The following is a 24,220-nucleotide window of genomic DNA, read 5'->3' on the forward strand; positions in this document are numbered from 1 at the left end:
CCTAAGCAGGCCAGGCATGGTGGCACACCCTTGTAATCCCAGGTACTTGGGAAGGTGAGGCAGTTCTAGACCAGCCTGGGCAACTTGTCTCAAATGTTAAAAGGACCTGGGTACAGTAGAGCACTTGCCTAGCATGTGCGAGGCCCCGGGTATAATTTTGGGAGGGACAGAGAGGTGACCTTCTAATTAATCGCCTATGAAAAGTGCCACAAGAAAGACTGAAATGCACACAGTGCTGGTAGGTTCCAAGAAGACCAGTGAGGACCTGTTTGCCCACATGTGGCCCCACACTACCCATATCACATGGATGCTGGCTCCCGGGCCACATCACAGGCTGCAGAGGTATCTCCAGGAATGGGGTCTAGGAATCTGCATTTCATCAGATTCCTCAGGTAATTCTGGAAGGCCTCTTGGTGGCTCTGAAGGACAGGTAGAACTGTGTGACCAAGAGAAACACGGCAGCCAGAACCACCCGACTCCACAGCAGCTCTTGCTTTGTGTGCCCCGACCTGTGAGCTCCAAGTCAGTCAGTCAGTCCTGAGGTGGCTGCAGTAACTGTCCTCCCATTTTCCTGATGAGGAAACTGAGGCACAGAGGGGTCATGTGATTTATCTAAGGTCACACAGGGGTAAGTGACTGTCAGTATTCTAACCAGGCAGTGCTGGTATATATGTTCCTGGGATGTTGTGGCAAATAAAGTTGAGAAGGTAGAGTGGGAGCTGAATCATGGGAAGCCTTAGATGCTAAGCTACAGCCAATTTGGTGATGAGCGATGAGCCATTGGCAGTTTTTGAGTGAGACAGTAGCTTGATTCACCCCTAAGCTATGGAGTTCTTAGTTACGTGCTCTGTGCCCCGTGGGGTGCCGAGATGGCAGGGTTGGCAGGGTTGGCACCCCCGGCAGCAGCCAGGGAACGAACATCTAGGAGATCCTGGATTCAGTCTCTCCGAGGCTTATTCAGAACATTCCCGCGTTCTGTCTTGTCTCCACCTCGTGGGACAGAGCTGGAAGGTTGTTTGGTTTGTTCCCAGGCAGAGCCGAGAACCGCCCAGGGAAGGTCAGGCCAGTCCCCATCTCACTGCACCCCTCCCCCGCCCACCCCCCCACCCCACCCCCAGGGGCAGTGTTTACAGTTGACTTTTCTCATTGCCATCTAAAGATAGCTTGTACTTTTAAGTAGTTTGTTTTAAAATAAAACAGTACTAGTCATGATTTAAACAAAAAAACAAAATCAACACAAAATCTCCTCCTCCTGACTTCTGAGTCCACTCCCCAGAGAGAACCAGTACTGTTTCTTGGGTATCCTTCCAAAATTTTTCTGTGTATGTTTATCACATCTGTGTTTGCCTTGCTTAAATGGCATGCCATCTAACTTTTCTTGGGCATCTTTTTGAACATTTTGCTGTCTTATTCTTTAAAACAGCTGTTCACTGTCAACTCTGTATGTGTGCTTGGGCCTCAGTTTACCAGCCTCCCCTACCGAGGATCACTCAGCTGCCTCCAGACATTTTTTTGCTGTTATAAACATCTCTGTGCACTTGGCCTGTTTTGAAGCCACCCTTCCTCTCCTGGTACTCACTGTATCCTGTACTTAGCAACTTGCTGCAGGTAGATTCACCACCAAGCTCTTTATACCGTCAAAAGCAACCATTGCCGGGGATTTCTGCAATCGAGGCCGCAGGGTAAAGGAAAGGCATTCGGCCAAGCCCTGAGCAACAGGTGTCAGACACTAGGTGAGGAACAGAGGTAAGAAGTCAGGGGTTCCGTGCCCAGGGAACTGGGTCTGTTAGGAAGCCAAGACCAATGGCTGCAGAATAAGTCAGAGATCCAGGAAGGGGTGGTAGTCACTGGCAGTGAAGTAGAGGCCACCCGAGGGTTGTGGGAAGAGCTGGGTCCGCCTTGAGTCTGAGCTCTCACAGTTTTAGCTCCCTCACAAAATATGAAGCACCTCCCCAAAGAAAACCAAAGCCACCTGATTGCCTTCCAAATGCCTGGACTCCACTCACCTGAGCCCAGGGCTGGCTGGTTTCCTCCTACACAACGTGAGGCCTTACTTTATAGGTGAAATCACATTTGTCATCACTCCAGTGTCCCTCTACAGCCCCAGAGAGAAACCAGAACATAAAATTATCAGCCACAAATTATCTCCCAGCAAGATGGACCCACACAGGCCTCAGAGATGTTCCAAGGCATTGATTGCTACTGTCCTTGGGAGGAAGAAGGGCTGAGCGAAGCTCTCAGGACAGGGAGAGCAGCGGGGGGTTGGTCCCCTCTGATTCTTTGAAACCCACTGGTCAGTGATACTTTTGGTTTCTATTAGGGTAAGTTAGTGTAAAATAGAAACAGAAAGCAATGATCCACTTCCTGCTTCCCCTTGGCTTTATTCACAGCTGGCCAGGGTGGACTCCCCCTGTACAGGACCCAGAGGTCTCACTGTCTACTCGGTGAGACAGAGGCTTCAGATACACGTAAAAGGCACAGGAGCGGAGAGCTGAGGCTCCGTGTTCAAATCCCAGGGGTGCCTCATCCCCGCACTGCAAGCAAGTCTCCTCATTTCTATAAGCGTTGATGTTACCTCAGTTTTCTCAACTGTAAAATGGGAATAATGCCACCCACTTCATGAGATTGACTGGAAGTGCATGTGTAAATCACTGAGGCTAGGGCCTGGAGAAAAATAAGCTCCACAACAAAACAGCATTCCGTTCATTGTTACCTTTGCACTTAGCAGAGCTCCTCACAGCCAATTCCCACCTCCCGGTTCCCCCAGGGCTGTCAGGGCTGTCAGGGCTGCGCCCCCAGCGCTTCCTTTCCCCGGACTCCCTCGGCACACAGGGTGGGACCTGCGAGGTCTGTTTCCTCTACACCTCCTTTGGGGACAGACACATGCCAGGTGCTCAGGAAATGTTTGTGGACCTCCTGGGGAGGGGTCTAGGGCATTGCCCCCCAGTTTGTGAGAATAATGAGGGGCTCTGTCCTCGGCCCTTCCGACTTCTCTGCTCTCCTAGGCTCTGTGCTGCAGGAGAACATCCAGAGCCCAGACCAGTATTTGCAGTAGTCAGGACAGACGGACGGAGCTGGGGTACCTGGCAGGACACCCCTGCTGCTCTGGAGACACAGGTTCTTCTTCACACGGCAGAGGCTGTGACAGCTGCCTCGTGAGGGGCTCCCTGGACACCCGTTTGTCCAGGCGACCATCTCGTCCTGTGCCCTGCATTCGCTCACTCACAGGACAGCAAGTGAGTGTCATCACCGTGTGCCCTGCATCCAGGCACTGAGCAGATACGAGGGAAACAAAGTCAAGAGGGCATTGTCCTGCTCGAGAAAGGCCCCGGTCCGGGGGAGCAGAAGAGGAAGGTCACAAGGACAGAGGCAAGGCGATTACTGGTGACAGGAAGACAGAGGAGCTTGGGGGTTGAGGGCACAGGCTCTGGAGTACACAAATCCCAGCCCTGCATGGTGCTAGCTGCGTGACGTTGGGGCAAGTTATCCACCTCCAAGTCTCAGTTCGCCCGTCTATAAAATGATTAGGACTCACAAGATCCGGAGGAGTAAGTCAGGTGTGTAGACTCCCTTGTATACAGCAGGCACTCAGTAAAGACAAGATGTGTTATTGCTCTGACTACCCCGTGCTCCCACCTTCACACCTGAAACCAAACCCCAGCAAACCCTTCCCCTGGCTCCCAGGTGAGCAACCCCTGCTGCCCCCATACCTAGGGCATCTGTGGGTCCCCCACACTTTTCCTCTCTCTGACTTTAGATCATTTGGGACAGTAGCTCAGAAAAAGTCCCCAAAGAAGACTTTTCTGACTAGCAAATGAACAGCCAATGACCATTACTTTAGAATGAAATTTTTAGCTGGCCATGGTAGCGCACGCCTATAATCCCAGCGGCTCAGGAGGCTGAGGCAGGAGGATTACAAGTTCAAGGTCAGTTTCAGCAATTTAGCAAGGCCCTGAGCAATTTAGTGAGTGCCTGTCTCAAAATAAAATATTAAAGCAAAGGGCTGAGGGTGGGACTCAGTGGTAGAGCACCCCTGGGTTCAATCCCTGGTTAAAAAAAAAAAAAAAAAGCTCGGGAAGAGGCAAGGAGACATTTGGTCAATCAACTAGCATTAAGGGAAGTCAAAGATGAGTTTCAACATAGAATGAAATTTCTAAAACACCTCTTGCCCCTATGATTATATATTTCCTCTTTATTCATCCCAATACCTGCTTCTTATGGCAGCTTTTGGAATATAACTAGGCTCAGTGGAGGCCAGGCTCCACTCAGACCCTCCCAGGAAGACCCCACAACCTGCTCTGGTTGTGCGTTCTGATGTTATCATCCTTTGTGACCCGAGGTTTTTCCAGAACTGTGGTTGCAACTCATTTTCCCCTTTTCCAGGGTGAGCTTTATCTCTTGCAAAGATAAAGATAACCTCTTGAATCCTGAGGTTAAAATGCTCCTTGTGAGACACGCACATGATGTTAAATGTGGTTCTCTCTGGACTTAAGATCACAGATGTCCTATTGTTGACATTATTGTGTTTTTGGCCTCTGTTTTGTCTCTGCCCTCCCCGCTCACGAGCTCTCCGTAGCACCCTTCAGTTGCTCTGCCCTCTTTCCACGTCCTCTTAGTTTCATCCGGAGGTCGATGACTTGGTTTCTCTGTATGTCAGTCCAATGACATAAAGAAATAAGGAGGAAGTATAGGGCAGGGCATGTGACCAGGACCTTGGCAACCTGCCGGGGGGCACTCAGACCCCAAGCGGGGCCGTGGGCCACCAGCCGGCAATCTTTCCCCCAAAGTACTTTTATCCATCCTTTATTTCCAGACTCTTCGAGTTTTCTATATTAGTAGTACGTGAGATCCTGAAAGAGACTACCTTCATTTTGGTCACCCAGAGAATGCCATTTTTGGTGACATCAAAAGCAATTGCGGTCCCATGCCAAAGAGTCACCAGTGAGGGCGATTTATATCTGCAAAGGCTGATCAGTCCCCTGAGTCCAGGAGAGGCCACGGGAGATGATGCCCCTGTTCCCAAGCACAGATCCCGGGAAACACTGATTCACACGCTCCACTCTGCATTCGCTCAGGTGCCATGGCAACGAGGCCCTTCAGAGCAGATGGTAGTGCCGACTGCCTGTCATGTGGCACCTCTTCTGGCAGGCCAGGCCGCCTCTCCAAGCAGGCTTGCCTCTGTCCAGCAGGCAGGGAGTGACTCCTGGTAACTATGTACACGGGGCAAAATATGCCCAGAGCCAGCAGATGGCAGGGCCCAGCCGAGATGTGGGAAGAGGGGAGGGCTGGTTTGGGCTGAGTCAGAGGCAGGGACAGCGGACAGCTCCTGAGGGGGCAGGAACAAGTCAAAACCTCACACACGCTGCTGCCTGGCCTCAGCTCGTCTGGGAGGCTGGGGAACAAACTGAGCAGGAGCCAAGCCAAAAACATCAGAAGCTTCGACAAATAACACTGGACAGTCTCAGCCTCCCTCCTCCGGGGGAGGCGATGGACACTCCCAGCAGAGGGCAACTGCTGGTGCCCCCAGCATCCTCAGCTCTCATTGTCTTTGTGCAAATCTCTGGTGGGGCCAAGCCAGAGCCTCTCACTGCAAAAGAAGCAGCTCCAAAGCTCCAGGGTAAACCCTCCACCAAGATGGCGGACAGGTGAGGGGCTCCTGAGGTGGGGAGCAGGGCCCACATCTTTGCCAACTGTATCCTTCACGTGACCCTGAGCTTGATACCCAACAGGCAAATGGAGGCATCTGTTGGGACAGATTGAAAGAGTACGTGACGCAAATCCAACAGAGTGACCTTTACCCGTGACTTGGGGTGTGTACGTTTTTTGCTACAGGATGCTGGTTACAGAACATTTGGTGAGACATCCCGAGCCATGACAGTGAAATTCTGACGTACTTAGCCCAGAGTGATAAACGGGTGTTTCATTTCCTGCTTTGGAATTCTTTCCAGTCACAAGACCCTCCGTGTCTCCCAGGCCCATGGCCAAAGTTTGAACAGAATGACAGGCACTCGTGCCCGCCCATAGGGATGGCAGCATTCACTTGTCCAAAGGAGGTATTTGGATTTGGAGTGTTTTCTTCTTCCCCTCCTTCTTCGCAAGATTTCCTCTCACCAGGGAGATTTTGAGAAGGTGCCCATCTGCAGTGACAAACGTCCATCCTAGGCAGGCCCTGAACACCAATATCAGCACTGTCACCAATAATCTGGAGATCCAATTGCACCAAAGGCCAAGAATCTGAGAGACACACTTGCTCCCAAAATGCACTAGGACATCAGGGTTGGGCACCTTCTGGAGAATCATTAGAAGCTACAGGCTAGAGAAGTCAGACAAATGATTACCAGAAAGAATACATTTTCTGTTTCCATTTTTATTGGGAACCTCAAAGAAAAGGAAGAGAGACGGATTGACTCCTGAGACAATCCCTGATGCAGAATCACAAAGCGCTGGGAATTCTGGGTGTTGAATGGGGGACCATGACCCTCAGCAAATTAGTCCAAAATCAAAGGCGTTAGGGTTGTTCTGGAAATAGAGATTCAAGAAGCCCAGGAAAACGTTCTTATCCATGAGCAGAGCACAGACTGTGGGGTCCTGCTTCATAGCTGATATCCAGAGCCGTAACGTTGGGGTGTGATTCACACAACTGCAAGACAGGAAAGAGGGGTCAGCACGTCCCACAGGGAAGACACTGGGAAGAGGGACACTTATTATTGCCTTTTAAATTTGCAAGAAAGCAGAAAAATGAGTTTCTTGGGGGAATATGGTTAATACAGTTATCATATTTAAAGTGAACATAATCACTTAACTGAAGAAAAATTTTCTTTTTTAAATAGTTGTACACGTTTTGGAATTGCAGAATCTGTTGCTTCTAACAATACAGGGGGATACTTGTGGACTGAGGCTCTGGGGAAATAAAGTGTCTATTTCCTTGTTTACTAACAAAAAATAGAAAACATTCTTAGGTCATTTGCAGATTTTACTTCAGGGAGTTTGAAAAAGATAAAAACAGTAGTTTCCAAAAATACTTTTTAAGTGAATAAAACAATCCTGAGACTTGAAATAATGGAGATACTGAGGGCCCTGTTATGGTTTGGATGTGAGGGGTCCCCAAATGCTCATGTGGGAGATAGTGCAAGAAGGTTCAGAGGAGAAGTGATTGGGTTGTAAGAGTCTTAACCCAATCAGTGATTTAATCCCCCATAGGGATTAACTGAAGTGGTGGGGTGTGGCTGGAGGAGGTGGGAATTGGGACATGGCCTTGGTGTATATATTTGTATCTAGAAAGTGAAGTCTCTCTCTCTCTCTCTGCTTCTGGATCACCATGTGAGCTGCTTCTCTCTGCTACACTCTTACATCATGATGTCCTGCCTCACCTCGAGCCCTGAGGAATGGAGCTGGCCTTCTATGGACTAAGACCTCTGAAACCAAGAGTCCTCAAATAAATTCTTCCTCCTCTACAGTTATGCTGGTCAGATCCTTTAGTCACAGCAGCAAAAGAGCTGACGAAAACAGGCCCTCTAAAGATGGATCACGGAATTTAGGTCGAGGGCAAGCAGGGTGACATACTATGGTAACATTTGGCTAGGGACAGTCCAGGACTGATGGTGAACCTTCCTGATCTAGAATTCAATGCTCTGTCTTTGGAGGAGACAGGTTCTTATCGTTTACATGTTGGAGTTGAGTTTGAATATCCAAGTTGGTTATGTTACTGATTTCCAAACATCAGAAATGTCCAGCACCCTCCCTGCATCTGGCAGGATTAACATGAGTCCTAAGCCTATCCAACATCTCTCTGAGCTTTGGGGTGACAAAGCCTGTGTTCTGCTCAGGATGCTACAGAGCTATTATTTCTTTGGCCTTAAACATCCCTACCCTTCTGTGGAATGTGGTTGTGATTTTGTACATGCATTTAAACATTAATCAGGTGTTCCTTTTAAAAGTTATATTCCTGGGCTGGGGTTGTGGCTTAGTGGTAGAGTGCTCGCCTAGCACACGTGAGGCACTGGGTTCAAACCTCAGCACCACATTAAAAAAATTAAATAAAATAAAGATATTAAAAATATATTAATAAATAAAAATGATATTCCTATCTGGGGGAAGATTCCTCATAGACATGAGATGTAACTCGGGTGTGTGGTAACTGCTGGGCAATGCAGCAGGACCAGATGGACTGGGCAGGACAGCAGGCTGTGAAGCGCTACAGGAGGCTTTTGCATACAGGGTCTCCCCACAGAGATGCAAGCAACACCTGAGTCTGCAGGTGGTGGGAGGAAAGCCCAGGTGCATCTGGAACAAGGACACGCACATGGGTAGCTTCAAAACCTGCTTTGGTTTTATACATCCTGGGACGCCCCCACAAGGGGAGGTACTGGCACATAGACCATCTCAAACATTGTCACTCAGTGTATATGCCACCACATGGTCGAGGGTCTTACTCAGCTATCCCATACACATCCAGCCGCTCAAACCAGGGCCAGAGGAGGTAATCGATCATGGATATGTGGTCCCCACCAAAGAAGGTGGTGTTCTGATAGTCCAGAATCTAGAAAGGCAAACGGAACAAAAGCACGTTAATTCACAGCTCTGCCGGCATATTTCTAGACATTAAATATAAATATCAGATACATCCCCAAAGAGGGAGATGGAGGATTCAATTCTTCTTCCCATTTTTAGGAGACTGTCTCTTCCCTTTTCCTGAGGTTTCTTCCACCTCCTCTAGGGCCACACTCCTGGCTGCATTCTGTCCCCTCCCTCCTTCCAACACTGGAATGACAGTGTAACTCAAGTGACTGGAGAATCTGGACAGACAACCAGTGGCTCCCCCAGTCTGGAGCAGGCTGCTCCAGGTGCTGGGCTTCCACACACCAGCTGGGTCCAGAGCGGGAGGCCCAGCCTCAGCCCAGAGCTGCCCGTGACCTGGAGGCCTGGGAGCCTCAGCCTGATGCTGAAGGCATCGTCAGGAACCCCACTTGCTGTAGTTCTGAACCCCATTCCCAGCATGCTCTTCTCTATGACAAAAGGCATACGTAGCCTTCCTACCGCTCACTCTTTCACCTTCTCAATCAGTTCAAAGCCACGGCAGGAAGAGCAGCTCCCTCAAATCCCAGCATTATCCATCATTCTTTTATTTGAGTTCTCTGAACTTCACACTCTGTTCCCTCAACATTATCAATATCTGCATTAAAATAAAATTTCTCTTTCCTAAATGGGACAAATCAACACAGGCAGATAGATTCTACTGAAAACAGATACCCTCTCAACAGACAGATCATCAAAGACAGATGAAAGAAAGCACCTGAAAACCCTAAAAAGCAAACACACTTGGCGAGGTTGTCATTGGGCCAGCTCTTCCTGGTGTCTGTTACCTGGCTGAATCAAGCAACCACTCGCTTTGGCCTACACAGCTCATAACCAGAGATCTGTCCCCCAGCTGGGGCTTAGAATGTGGCCCAGGTGACTCAAAGACGTAAGCTCTGTGGTGTTTCCATCTTGAGACGTTGGGGCTGTAGTGAGGGACAGAGGTTTACTAAGAGGCGTCCTGTAAATTAGGTACCTGGTATGAATGGCACCATCAAGGACACACTCCAGGCCTGCTTGCTCTCTTGGCTGGAGCATGGTGATGGCTTGTAGCTAAGAAGGGAAGCTCTAGAGCCCCCAGACCTTGTCCTGTAATAGGCTTTACCTCTGATCTAACATGGAACCCAGAGCAACTTACCTCCTTTCTCCTCTAAGCCTCAAAGTCCTCATCTATAAAATGGTGGGGATGTCAGAGGTTCTGGTGAGGGAATGACATAACATGCATGGAAACCCGCCTGACACTGCTCAGTGAATAAGAGCAAGACCCCTCATTCTGCATCCACAGAAATCAAGTAAATACCTCCTGCCAAAAGATCATGAGCTCTCTATATGCTGCCCCTTCTTAGAGGGAAAAGAAAGTCTTGATGCCCTAAAGTCTAAGTCTTGATATTTCCCAGTGGGCATAGAGAGATCCCCTGGATTGTTGTCCTGAAAGTCTGGATAAATGTTAGGTGGTAACACTTGTTCAAGGAGGCTAACAGAACAGCATGAAGACAGCAGAAGCTACGCAATGAAAAACCCAGAGGTGTCCTCGGTCACATATAAACAAGATCTGGCTTAGAGGGGAAAGAAGCAAATATATCAGTGTTTATAGATTCCAGCAGGCTCAAAACTCCCTTTGTGTCCAGGAATAGATAATAAGTGTCTAAACTCTGTGTGTGTGTGTGTGTGTGTGTTTTGTTTGTTTGTTTTAGGTACTGGGAATTGTACTCAGGGACACTTAACCCCATCCCTTTTAATGTTTTATTCTGAGACAGGGTCTCACTAAATTGCTCAGGGCCTCCCTCGATAAGTTGTTGAAGCTGGCCTTAGACTTGTGATCCTCCTGACTCAGCCTCCTTAGTCACTGGGTTTCAGGTATGCACCACTGCACCCAGCTAAATACCCAAACTTTTATCACTGATTTTGGAATGAAGAGCCACAACTTGTTATTGGACTCATGGCACAAATGAAAACCAAATATAAACCACTGGACTCTGGAACAACTGTATAATTCTTCTGCTTTACAGAGCAGGATGTTCTTGGAAAAGACCTTGTTAAGCAAATCAGACAAAGACATTTAATGGAATCAGGTGGGTCCTTTGATAAAATGATGATATAATTTCACAAATGAATTGCTGCTTAGTAATTGATAATTGTTCAATATATATTTCTAAAGCTTTCTATTTATTTACTCAGAGTAGGAGCATGCCTTGAAATATATGATCTTATAGACATTATATAAATACTCATAAAGTAATACAAGCAATAATCAAGCACTCAGCACAGTAAAGTCAACATGAGCCAGGCATGGTGGCACACTCCTATAATTCCAGTTACTTGGGAGGCTGAGAAGGCAGGACTACAAGTTTAAGCTGAGCCTAGGCGATTTAGTGACCCTGTCTCGAAATTTTAAAATGGCTGGGAACATGGCTCATTGGTAGAGGGCTGGCCTAGCATGTGCGAGGCCCTGGGTTCAATTCTCAGTACCAGGGAGGGTGGAATCCATGTGAGCTAATGGATAAAATAGATCAATTGCCCTTCACCCGGCCCTCAAAGGGCAATACACGTCCCCTCAGCTCTCTCGGAGCCAGCGATAACCTGACCCACCCACATCAAAACTGCTGGAACTCTCAATACAGTGCCAGATTATTTTTGTTTTTGTTTTTATTTTCTTTTTTAGTTCTGTGGACAGAAAAGGGCCTCATACATGCTGGGTAAGTGCTCTGCTACTGAGCCCCCCACTCCACTGCTGCAGACCCTTGAGCCCTGCCCCAGACAGCATTTCCCAATTTTAAGCAGATCTAAAAATTCCTACAGAAAACTGTCTCCCCATCAACTAGCACAGAGTTCTGCCTTCTTTACTGATGCATCTCAGGGTTGCAGAACACCCTGGCCAAGCCTCCTTGGAGGATTCTTGCAATTCTTTAGGACTCCCAATAGGAGAGCTCTCTTCTATACAAACCTGGTACTTTTCAGACGTTTAAAATTATCTTAGAGTCCCAGACATTGTGAGGGAAGCATTTTGCAAAAAAGGCATTTGAGGTTCTGGAATACTACAAAAATCTATTTTAAAATGTTCTGTTTTCCAAATCACTTAAAAATAAGGCTACAGACTTAATGAGGGAAAACTAGTGAGCAATACCCACAAAGAAGGAAGGCCTTTTTGGCATGAGGAAGGTGCACTCTTCCTTCCCACCCTCTGAACCTGAAAGGCCTGGCTGGAAAAGCCCCTGTCTTCTTCCAGGCCTCTCGGGCGCCCCCAGCGGGAGGAAGATTGAAAGTCAGTCCTTCGAGGTCCACAGGAGCAAGAGCGGAGGAGGAAGCACTCGGGTCTCCCTCTAGTGGTCATCAGTGGAGCGGCGCAGTGGCCGTGCCTCCCTCCCGAAGGTTCAAAGAAAGGAAAAAGAAATCTGCAATGCTTTCAAGACCGAAGCAAACTCATAAAAGAGAAGCGAACCCCAGACTTTTTAAATCAAGACAATGTTAAAAAAAGGAAAACCTCCAGATTAAGATCTCAGACTCTCAGTTGCAGCCTCAATAACTGAGCTTCAAACCTTGAAGGGGCTGCCTGCCCTTTACCATCATCATTGCCAGAAATCCGCAGCCTTATGGTCATTGTGGTAGGCTCTCCCTCCTCCTCCTCCTCCTCCTCCTCCTCCTCATCATCATCATCATCATCATCTTTGGTACAGGAGATTGAGCCCAGTGGAGCTTTACCACTGAGCCACATCCCCACCCAGCCCTTTTAAATTTTTTTTTTTTTTTTAAATTTTGAGACAAGGTCTGGATAAGTTGCTTAGGGCCTTGCTAAATTGCTGAGGCTGGCTTTGAACGTGTGATCCTCCTGCCTCAGCCTCCAGAGTCGCTGGGATTACAGGTGTGTACACCCAGCAGGAAATTATTCTTAAGAAGAAGCCCCCCCTCCCCAAAACATGAAGCCACCTACCAGTATGTGAGCAGTACAATACAAGCCCTTATCCAGATGCCGCAGCAAAGCACTCATTTTTTTTTTCCCATAAATCTTTTGAGTTCATAAAAGATAAGTGAAAATTCTCAAGATGTCAAATTCAGGTCCCTGCTACACTGAGACAGCTAAGGATCCAATGAACAGAGTCTCAGTAAAATGAATCATTTTCTCCTCTAGGAAACAGCCTTAGAAGTAGGGTTTATGCAGAACCTGCCCCTTCTGCTGCCCCTCAGTTACCATCAAGATTGTCCCATGAAGATGCAGAATACAACCTGTCAACATTTGGAGCTTAAAGGGGCACTGAAAATTCTATCCTGTAATCCTTTTAATGGCCCTAATTATTTTGTTCAAAAATCTGGATAAGGGCTTGTATTGTACTGTAACACTAGGTAATGCCAGTCAAATTCTGTAAAGTGATGAATAGCATATGCAAATTTGGCGAATATTTATCACCTCTCTGAAGGGGGAGGGATTTCTATGCATAATATCAGTGGAAAAAAGCATACCAGGAAAGACTTACAGCACAATATTTTTAAATGTTACATTTCTATATACATAAAAGAGATAAATTAAAAGTTAAAGTAAAAAACATGTTTTAAAACAAGTAGATTTTATACATAAGGAACTCTTTTAAAGGAACTACTACAAATCCACAAGGAAAATCAATAAGGTCTTGAGAGACAGATGGACAACATCCTGGAAGAGACAATCTTCACAAAACCAAACACAAAGCAATGACATACTTTGGGGAAACCTCCCACTTCAGACGCAATCAAAGTAATACAAAGGACTGAGAGTATAGCTAAAAGGTAGAGTGCTTGCCTTGAACGTGCAGGGCCCTGGGTTCATTTCCCCAGCACAGTGTGTGTGTGTGTGTGTGTGTGTGTGAGTGTACGTGCGTGTTTGTGTAAAGTCAAAAAAGGAGAAATTGCTATTTAGCTCTCTAAAACAAGCAAGTATCTTTGTGAATGAAATCTCCAAAGGAGATGGTACCTGGAGCATTCTCATATACTGCTTGGAGAGTGGTGTAAACGTCACACATCACAAGTCTTTTGAGAAGCCATTTAGTAATATATGGCTGGTACCCCCAAAGCATGCAGCCCCTTTGATCTGGTATTTCCATTCCCAAGAGTTTCGCCCAATGGTGTATTCTAAAACAGAAAACTATTTCTGAGCCAAGAAGCTGCACTCCCCATGGCCCCATTCATAATGGCAGAGGACTCAGAACATTTCGACACCCCTAATTCCAGGGTGTGGGATGAACAACTATTTGCTTTACACATATGGCAAATTATGGAGACACTAAAAGTGATTTTCTTCTATTTTAAAAATTACACATCTAACACAGAAATGCATTGTTATTACCTTTAAAAAATTCAAACACAAAAAATAGTATAAAAGCAAAGATCCTCCCTCCCCCACTCCCTGCCCTTGACCCACTTTTCTTTCCATCAGAGCTGTAATCAGTGCCCTTCCCAGTGGAAGCCACTATCAGGAGTTCAACATGTGTCCCTCCAGACACTTTCCTGGGCATTTGTTCACACGTATACATTCACATATATTGTGGGGGGTTTTGACTATTAAAATGGGACCATGCTACCTGTATTACTGTGTGATTTACTAAATGTTTCTGGGCAATCTTTTCATGTCAGTACACAGAGATACACTGTATTCTCCCCCCTACCATCCAGTGCTAGGGATTGAACCAGGACCCCAAACATGCTAGGCAAGCACCACCAATCTGTACCCCAAGCCCTTTTAAAATTTTTATTTTGAAACAGGGTCTTGCCAAGTTGCCCAGCTGGCCTTGAACTTGTAATCCTCTTGTCTCAGCCTCCCCAGTTGCTGGGATTACAGGTGACACCACGCCCAGCTCAACTGCATTCATTTCTTTTTCATATTTTTTATTGATGCATTTTGGCTGTAAATAGTAGCATTTGTTATTACATATTCATACATGCACATAATATAACAATATAATCTGGTTATTGTCATTCCCTAGTATCATTTGTAACTACTCCACAGAATTCCACAAAATGAATATAATTTATTTATCCATCCTCCACTTAATGGATACTATGATTTCTATTTTTTGTCATCATAAATAATTTTTCTCTAATAAGACCCTTACATATATAGATAAACATTTATAGAGGTTACAGAATATGAGGAAAATCCTTATGTAATGGTAAGTTTTATAGCAACACATTTTAAGTACATAAAAATATACATAGCAGAAAAGGATAGGGAAAAAAAGTATATTCATTTATAATTGGAGAAAAGTAAAATTAGCTTTTAAATAATAAAAATAATTATTATTCTATTATTTACATGGTGGGACATGGTATAGCAGAAGGCTATTAAAAAAAAAAAAAAAGGCCTATAATTCTAGCAACTAGGAAGGTTGAGGCAGGAAGATCACAAGTAGAGGCCAGCCTGGGCAACTTGGCAAGACTCTCAGCCACTTAATGAGACCCTTTCTCAAAATAAAAAATAAAAATGGCTGGAAATGTAGCTCATTGGTAAAGTGCTAAAGTGCCCTGGATTTAATCTCTACCCGCCCCACACACACAAAAGAAAAAAACAGGAAAAAAAATTTCATGATACATCAATTATATCTCAACAAAACTGTTATAAAAATAGCTAGTAACAATAGGTTTAGTTTGTAAATGTGTCAACCTAGTTGATAAAAAAATAACATTAGGTTGTAGATACTTTGTGGTAAAAGACTACAGATTATTTTCAATAAAGAATTAGCCAAGTATAAACTTTCTTTTCTTCCTATCTTAGTGATATTAAAGGAGAAACAAACAACATAAATAATTTCAACATTGAAATTAATAAAAATTAAAGAAGAACAACAATGAAATTTCACCAAGACAGCCAGGCATAGTGGTGCATGCCTGTAATCCCAGCAGCTCAGGAGGCTGAGGCAGGAGGATGGAGAGCTCAAAGTCAGCCTCAGCAAAAGCAAGGTGCTAAGCAACTCAGTGAGACCCCGTTTCTAAATTAAATACAAAGTGGGGCTGGGGATGTGGCTCATTATTCCAGTGCCCCTGAGTTCAATCCCCATACCAAACCCCTCCCCCCCCAAAAAAAAACAAGACAATAAAACCTAATGGGCTAAAATGTCTTTCTTTTGGAGAGGAAAAAGGACAGATTAAAAGTGAAGATTACAGGTAAAATTTAGAATCAACAAAGTATCGCCAGGCATGGTGGTGCACACCTATAACCCCAGCTGCTTGGGAAGCCAAGGGCAGGAACAATTGCAAGTTCAAGGCCAGTTTCTGCAATTCAGTGAGACTCGATCTCCAAATCAAGAATAAAAAGGGCAGGGATCTAATTCAGTGGGAGAGCATCCCTGGGTTCCATCCCTAGTATCTTCCCCTCCAAAAGAAAGTAACCACAGATGCTCCTGAATGATGCTCACACAAATTATGCAAACTTGACCTCATGTAAAGTCTATACCTAGGACTTGTAACCAGATTTGGCAGTGTGGAATGCAAAGGAACGTAGGACAAAGCGGGTTCATGAATGCTAAGAAGCAAAAGCATGGTGTCCTACGGCTTCCAGAAGGGGAAGGTTTCTGTTGCTGATGAGGTCCTCATTCCCAGTGCGATGTTTCAGGGTTATGTCACCTTCTCATTCCTCTCCTGATGATGACTGGGAAGGAACCAAGCAATAGCCAAAATGTGGACACTGAATGAAAGAAAGCATGTGAAGCGTCACAGAAATCCGGCCAAATCCTGCCCTTCAGTGCACTGGACTTGACTTCCATAAAACGTTCTGAATGAACTCCCTGGTGAAAAAGAGCTACTGAAAGGTCCTGTCAAACTGAAATCCACAAAGAAAAAACCAAGACTGGTCTAAATGCTATTTTGAAATGGAAAAGTCAGTAATACTGTAAAAAAAGAGAAGAAAGCTAAAAAATGTGTGCCACTTCAATTAATGATTCAAGAAAAGCTAGAAAATCTGTTTGAAGACAGATTTAAAGTGTGTTTAGCCCAGGGCATCCCAACAGTTTTAAAACTCATGCCAATGTTCAGTAGAGGAAAGCGAGCGGAGAGCCAGCTGGTTCAATAATAAAAGCAGTGGTAATAGATCTCAAAGAAATGTGAAAAATATTATAGAAAAAATGTGGCTATGTAATAATAAATCTTCAATCTTAATGAACTGGGTTTTTAAAGAAAAAAACTTTAAAACCAGACAGGTTACTTATTTCAAAAGAAAAAAAAGTGTCAGAGTTTAAAATTGCAAAATGTGAACAGCATTTTGCCTGGAGGTAACATGGCAGATTGTATATTGAAATCTTGGCCCATTTATCATTCAGAAAGACCATGGGTATTCAATATATTTCTAGCTCATATAAAATCCTGATTGTACAAAGCCATGTGAAAGAGTTATGTGTCAGGGGGTTGTTGCTATTAGAATTATTCTGACAAGTTTCAATTTCACTAGAGTCTCCTTAGAGTCAATACATTGATATTTAGAGGAATTAATCAAATAACACAAGTCCACTGGTCATGTTTTCAGATTCTGACATTGCCTTCATTGTAGCTAATATTCTTGTTAACATTCTATGGGACAAAAACCACATTCAAATCTGTTAGGATAACGCTACATATTTTGTGGTCCTTCAGTAACATCAGTGAAAGCTACCTGATCCTGGGGTGGTTAGCAACAGGTATTTCTGGGGCTCAGGTAAATAAAGATAAAGTGGAATGTGTTATTAGTGATGAACTGGAGCCAGCTGCCCACACCTCTTTCCAACTCTGAATTCAGAGGCAGCACATGGGTAGCTTAAAATCAGCCTTGGGAGGGGATTTACACCATTGAAATTGGCAAAAGCTAAAAATCAGGGACTTTCCCCCTTCTTTATTTCAGAGAGTTGGTTCTTAAACATTTATGACCACCCTACTGATTTGGGGTTAATGCTCCTAGCTAGTAAAATTGAACCATATCACTCTCCTAAGCTCTGTCTCCAGGAATATCCCATTAGTACCCCAAACAGAGCAAAATGAATCCGCCTTCCAACCCTCTTTCAGTGAAAAGCATCACATTTACTGGCTACAAACACAAACTTGAAAACCAACTTCCATGACTTCAGCTCCTTCACCAGGTTCCATCTCATCTTTAACTCTTAAAATCTCTCCCTCTCCAACCCTCTTGACTGTGGTCCTGTTGGCCCCCTTACCCATCCTCCTCACTGTTGCTGGGATGAGCATTTTAAAACACATGAAGATTGATGCATGCCTATAATCCCAGAGGCTTGGGAGGCTGAGGCAGGAGGATCACAAGTTCAAAGCCAGCCTCAGCAATTTAGTGAGCCCCTGAGAAACTAAGAAAGGCCCTGTCTCAAAATAAAAAATAAAAATGCTGGGGATGTGGCTCAATGATTAGGGATGAGGCCACTCTAATTTGCAAAGTAGGACTAGTACATTCAGGTTGAAATGATTGTTGAAAAGAGCAAATTATTTAAAGCAGTGAATGCCAAGTACCTGCAGCATTATGCAAGGCAAAAAATACATACAGGTTCCCTTGTGCTGAACAGAGCCCCAGGTGAAGGAAACCTGTTCCTCCACCATAATTTTATATATTCATTTAGCAACCTGCACTTTACAAAGTTCAGCCATCCTCTAAATGGAGAGTTGAGAGAAATAGATCTGGAGCCAGCACCAGGCCTCCTCTCGCTGAGGGTTCTGGAACCCAGTAAAGTCAGTCTAAGACCCAAGACTCCTTCTCCCATATCCCAGGCCTCTTTGGCGTCAAGGCCACAGCCCAGGACCCCAGAGAAAAGGTTGATATCGTTTACTCGTGACTTCATCATCTACAAGTACTGCAATTATGCAAATCTAAGATAAGGAATGAAGTGTGTATAAATTTATACTGCTTTCACTTGACAAAGGTCAAATGAAAGAGTATTAATAACCAGCCTTCCCTTCAGGGGCGAAAAATGCATTTTCTGGCTACCAATGAAGAAACAATGCATCCATCCAAGGTATTTATCAATTTCTGGAACAAAGATAAAGGAAGCCAAAATCCACCTTCCAGATTATTCTAGAGGTAAGGAATAAGTAGCTCCACTACTTAGAATCTACTGGCAGAGATTGCTCCTTGTCCACCCACACCCACTTTCTTTTTCTTCCTTAATTACACAACACTAACTTTATTCAGAGTGTCCCAGATAAAAGACAAATTTCTCAGCCTCCTCTGAAAATAGTTAGGACCCTACAACTAAATCCTGTTTAAGCAGTCACTTTTCAAGGAAAAGTCCTTTAAAGGAGCGTCGCCATTTGCCTTTTTTTTTTTTTTTTTCCTCTTTACTCTCCTTTCCAGAACCTGGAATTGGGATGTAATGACTGCAGTTCCAGCAGCAATCTTGTCATTTTGAGGATGAAAACCTTGCACTAAAGATGAGAAAACTGAAAGAGAGAAAGAGTCTCAGTACAGGGTAATTTTATAAGGAAGCCACCAAATGGCCCTGAACTGTCTACCTGTGGCTTTCCCCAGCGCCAGGGGGCTGAATTGAGGACACAATGCATGCTAGCCAAATGCTGTACCACTAAGCCTGAGCTACACCCCCAGTCTCCCATTTTTTTTTTTTTTTTTTTTTTTTGAGACAGGGTCTTGTTAAGTTGTCCAGGCTAGCCTCAAACTTGGTATCCTCCTGCCTCAGCCTCTCAAGCAGCTGGGATTACAGGTGTGTGCCATGATGCCAAGTTTACCTCTGGCTTTTTGATGTGAGAGAATAAACTTTTATAAGATAAATACAGAATAGTTAGGCCCACCAGCAGCCAAACACAATCCCTAGCTAATATCCTGGCCTCCCTGGCAGAAGCCAGAAAAGCTGTGCATTTTCTGAGATACTCAAGAAACATGGTGACTCCAGAAAAGAAAGCACTTGGTACAAACTGTACACTCCTACCAGATTTTTAAGAATAATTCCAAAGCATGTCAGTGGAAGGTGATGATCTGTGGGACTTAGCAGAGTCTGGCAAAAGGAATAAGCCTTTAAAGTAGAAGAAGTCAAAGTGACCAGGCCGGAGACCCTGCACGGCTTTCTCCAATCCACCTGACCATGAGAGGGGCCCCTTTTTGTACCTCCTCCAGGTTGCAGAATTCCTGACGCAGGGAGATCTTCAGATCAGCACATTCTCTCCCACATCTCAACGCTACCAGACACTCCTTAGTCAACTGTGGGACCTATTCGGAGGACACAGGTTCTTAGTGGAGCAGTCTGTGGGAACCATGTTCCTGACCTGCCTAAAACTGCAGCAAAGTTTTACAATGCAGAACAGACCAACACCCACACACCACGACCAGAGTGCTCCCTGCAAGGGGCTTGAGGTTATGCAGGAACCCACTTCTTACAGCACTCAGGAAAATAAAGTGCTTTAACGGGGGTTCAGCACTCCTTACTTGATTGGCTATTACTATCCTGTACACTGAGGCTTAGAGAAGACGCTTAACCCCTCTAAGCCTCAGTGTTCTCATCTGAAAAAATGGATACGATAAAAGTGCCCAACTCAAAGGCAGATGTGGAATGAAATAAGTTGGCCTCTGAAGTAGTTAGGGCAGTGCATGGACATCAATTTATATGTACTATTAATACCATTGTGTACTATTAACGCCATCATTTTCTTTCCAAAGAGAATTACCTTAAAATGACTCCATCACCTCTTCTTTCATTATCAATAGCTGCCCTCTTTTCTCCCTTCTTCATATTTCCTGGATAGCAGTATCCTTGCCCCATTTAAAGGGCAATTCCCTTTCATGCATAATCTTCTCACTCTATGATGTTTAGAAATACTCTCTTTAAAGGATCACCAGTTTTCACTCAGTATCCCTACTTCAATTCACATGGTCATTACCATGTGGCAGTCAGACCTGCCAAGACTGCCAGTTGAATGGAAATGCACCTAGGAGTTAATAAGCCTTCAACCTTTACTATCAGTGGTCAGACCCTACTCTAATTCCATGGCAATTATTCCCCTGAGGCTCAAATGGTATTAAAATAAAACCATTTCACCAATGATTTGACTTTATAATGGGTTGAAATTTGGCAAAGACATGCAAAGTAAAATAGACTGTTAAGTGGTTCTTTAAAATTAAATATACCTTACAGAATAGCTCCAATAACATCTTCTGGCGTGCTCGTTCATAAGGGTCATATGGGAAGAGCCTCCGTCCTGGGTAAGCGTCATCCAGGTATTCACATGTGATGACAGACTCATAGATCAGTTGACATTGGCTGGTCTCCAGGACAGGAACTTGGCCAAAAGGGTGTTTTGTAAAGTACCAATCAGGCTTGTTTCTCAGGTTAATGTTGATAACTTCGTGTCTTAAAAAGCAATGACAAAAGAAGACAGAATAAAAATGTGTATATAGGCAGATGCCCATCTTGAAATAATCAATTTATAAAATTAAACTTTGTGATTATAGTAGTTTTTTCAAAAAAGTTCAAGTTTTGTATAAACTATATTATATCATTGTCTTCATTCCTTCAGTAAAAGGTGTTAGATGTTTTCTATGCCTGATCCCATTTGTTCCTCGGGATTCCCCACTTCCTAGGAAATAAGACTGGAGGTTGAATCTGGTGCCCAATGCCTTGTGCTAAGAAGTCAAGATCAGAGCTAAGCAGACTGACTCAGTGTTTGTGACTCATGGCATTAGAGAGTTTAGGACATTTTAAAGCTTAAAAATACAAATCTGGTGTTAATATGTCATGATATGTTGTGGTAAATGTTAACAAAGAAGAGCACAAGTTCAGGCACCAAACTGGACAGACTAGCCCAAGACCTTGGCCACACTCCCTCACCTTCTGTGCTCTGTGTCCTTAATTATAAAAGGAGGGTGATAAACTGTCCCCATCTCTTGGCACTGTTGTGATGATCAAGGAAGTGACTATGAATTGTTTGGGACAGTGCTTTGTTCATTAGTATACAATAAGCTTTTAATTCTTATTTTTAATTATAATTATTAGAGGTTCAAGCCTATAAAGTTATCAGAGACAGTCACATAATGTTTAAAAAGATTAAAGGAAACAAATGAGTACATTCTTTGCTCAGTCTAATAAATTATATTAAAAGCAGCAGTGCTCAATCAGGTGACTTTTGCCACCACACCTCCCCAAGGAACATTTAGCAACCTTTGGAGACATTTTTTGGCAACAACTACTATAATCTAATAGGTAAAAGGCAGGGATGGTGCTAACTATCCAACTATTTTCAAAACAGCCCTTCCTCCCCCTCCTCAACAAAGAATCATCTGAATAAAAATTGTCAACAGCGCTAAGGTGAAGAAACTGCTTTAAAGAAATATTTACATCATCAGTTCCTAAGCTGCCAGTTTGTCCCCAAATAGGGAAATTATTGGGTTGCTATTATTTTTCTTTAAAAACAGGTAACCTTAGAGGCAATTAGATTTGAGCAAAAGGGAAGAATGTGCAAATACATGTCATAATAAAGCATCTCTGCACCTATCTCTGTATTCTCTGATGCAAATCTGAAAATGCTGTATGCCCCCTGTCCCCATGATGGACTCTTTGAGACAAGAGTCAGAGCCTGAAGTGACCCATTCTCTACGTTTGAACTTAAGGTTGGTGGACTCACAGTCCACATCCCAGCAAAGTTGCTTAACCTTCTCAACCCAAACCTGAAGGAGTTCATCTGCAAAATTCCTTCTAGAAGGATAGGTACCCACTTCTCAGGTATATCGGAACCTTAGAGACACCTGTTAGTAGCAGTTCTTTCTATTTCAATTTTTGGAATGGTTTATTCCTTCATTTAAGAAACACTTTTTTGAGTACCTACTATGTGCCGGGCTCTCTCCTAGGGTAGGTCCCTACCCTCCCAAGCTCACAGTTTTGGAGGACATGTTGCAGTAGTGTGGGGGCAGTGGCCGAAACGGAGGGACTAGGAGGAAAGATCGGTGTTGGATGCAGTAAGCACAATAAAGAACGAGAACAGGGTCCACCTAAGATGGCTGGGGTGGGGGTGGGGACCCCATGGAAGGGAGCAGCTGGAGAAGGCCTACATAGCCTTGGCTGTGCCCCTCCTAAACAAACATGGGGGAGGGAATCAGTTTGCCAAAGCCACCAAACATTCAGTTTGCTCTGCTTTGTCTGAAAGTTCCATGCAGGTTCAGGCCCCTGAAAAGAGCTCCGCCTTCCAGGAGGGTTGGAAAGGTACCCTTGCTTTGGACGTTTGGGTACCACAGGCGGTGTGGCCACCTCCACATCAAGAATCTGTGAAGAATGGGCATTTAAACCCCAACTTTCATTTTAAGGGTGTTTCATTTACTTTGCCTCCGGAGAAAAGGACAGGGAGCCCCGTCTAAAATCTGAGGGTGCCCTATATTTTAAATATTCCCCCCTGCCTGTGGAGCGCTGGGCTTTATCAGGGCAGCCTTGGCTCCAGCTCCTCACCTGATGCCTTTGGCTTTGAGGACGAGCCGTGTCCTGTGCGAGTAGGGGCAGAACCTCATGCTGTAGACGCGGATTGTACCTTCAGGTACTGGCCCTGGGGGACAGCTTCCTGCAGGGCGGGGAGGGGCAGAGGACGCAGAGGCGGGTTAGCTCAGTGAGGAGAGGGGCTCACTCCCCTCCAAAGCTCTGCGCTCAGCCCCCCAAGTCCCACAGGGACAGTTTCGCACGTGGCTTTGGGGCAGAGGAGCCCTCCAAGTTCCTCCTAGCTCCGCTGACCTACAGGTTAACGCCTGTCAGCCCTCCCCAGAACCAGTCACCTGGCTCCCCCTGTCCGCGGGCCAGGGTCGATCTGGAGGACTCACCTTTCCCCAAGGACCTGGTCGTATCCACAGACATGGCGTCTAGGTGTCTGCCCTGCGCCCAGCGCTCACAGTCGTAGCCAGGTGGCTCGCCGCCGCCGCCGGCTCCAGGGACAGCTGCGCTCAGGAGCCCTCCTGCCCCAAAGTCAATTTTTGAAAGGCTGGACTCCGGCGGGTTAGAAGGGGCGGTGATCTGGGGCAAGAGCTAGGATAACAACCGGGGGAGACAGAACCCCAGATTCGGAAGCCCAAGAATAAGGACAAAAGCGATTCCAAACCAAGCAAAACCCTGAAAAGTACCCACTTTGCTTTGAACATTCGAGTGCCATCTTTGGTGGGACCTCCTCCACGTCAAGAATCTGTGAAGGATGGACATTGAAGCCCCAACATGCATTGCAAGGGAGTTTGGTAAAAATCGACCAAGATAACACGTTTTTTTCTTTTCCACCCTCAATCCTCCCTTCTTTACTTAAGACAATTGGTCACATCTTTGGATAGTGAGTACAGAGTGAGTATGGCTTTTTTTTTTTTTTTCCTTTAATAGGGCCAAACTTTTTCATGATACAGCAGATAGGAAGAAAAAGTTACATATTCAGATCTTGCATCTCCTTGAGAGTGAGTGCCAGCTAAATTTTGCAAAACACTTCACTTTGCCTTGCCCTAGTCCTGGCCCTAACTGCGAGATTTTACCCAAGTTCTGGAAACTAGCAGTTAATAAGAACAGGATACCTAAAGGCAAAGAACAATTTGTGAGCTCTCCCCACTGCAACCCAAATTTCCAAGAAGACTCATTCTAGTGGTGAAGAACACATTACCCACAGCCCAGCAGCACAAAGGTCACTTGCACAGCAACCAGTCACATGAGGTAGAAGAGGTAGCTGGCCTGGGCTTTGACACTGATAAGCTGAGATC

General features: G+C 45.1%; 1 protein-coding gene across 1 annotated transcript; it reads right to left on the reverse strand.

Moving 5' to 3' along the window:
• Positions 1–6,392: 6,392 nt before the first annotated feature.
• On the reverse strand, positions 6,393–23,397 carry Gsto2 (glutathione S-transferase omega 2). The gene is made up of 6 exons (XM_027930342.3): positions 23,312–23,397; positions 22,950–23,058; positions 20,642–20,864; positions 19,625–19,726; positions 8,433–8,539; positions 6,393–6,640 (listed from the first exon to the last, which is right to left on the reverse strand). Exons 1-6 carry the CDS (start codon positions 23,343–23,345, stop codon positions 6,481–6,483), a joined length of 735 nt encoding a protein of 244 aa, XP_027786143.2. The 5' UTR covers positions 23,346–23,397; the 3' UTR covers positions 6,393–6,480.
• Positions 23,398–24,220: the final 823 nt, after the last annotated feature.

This window comes from Marmota flaviventris, chromosome 4 (genome assembly GCF_047511675.1).
Source record: "Marmota flaviventris isolate mMarFla1 chromosome 4, mMarFla1.hap1, whole genome shotgun sequence".
Taxonomy (NCBI): Eukaryota; Metazoa; Chordata; class Mammalia; order Rodentia; family Sciuridae; genus Marmota; species Marmota flaviventris.

Coding starts and splice junctions, on each gene's coding strand:
- Gsto2 (XM_027930342.3), bottom strand. CDS start 23,345: ATGTCTGTGGATACGACCAGGTCCTTGGGGAAAG. Junction 23,059..23,311: donor GACCAGGTCCTTGGGGAAAG/GTGAGTCCTCCA, acceptor CCCGCCCTGCAG/GAAGCTGTCCCCCAGGGCCA. Junction 8,540..19,624: donor AATTCTGCAACCTGGAGGAG/GTACAAAAAGGG, acceptor TTGCCTTTCTAG/ATTCTGGACTATCAGAACAC.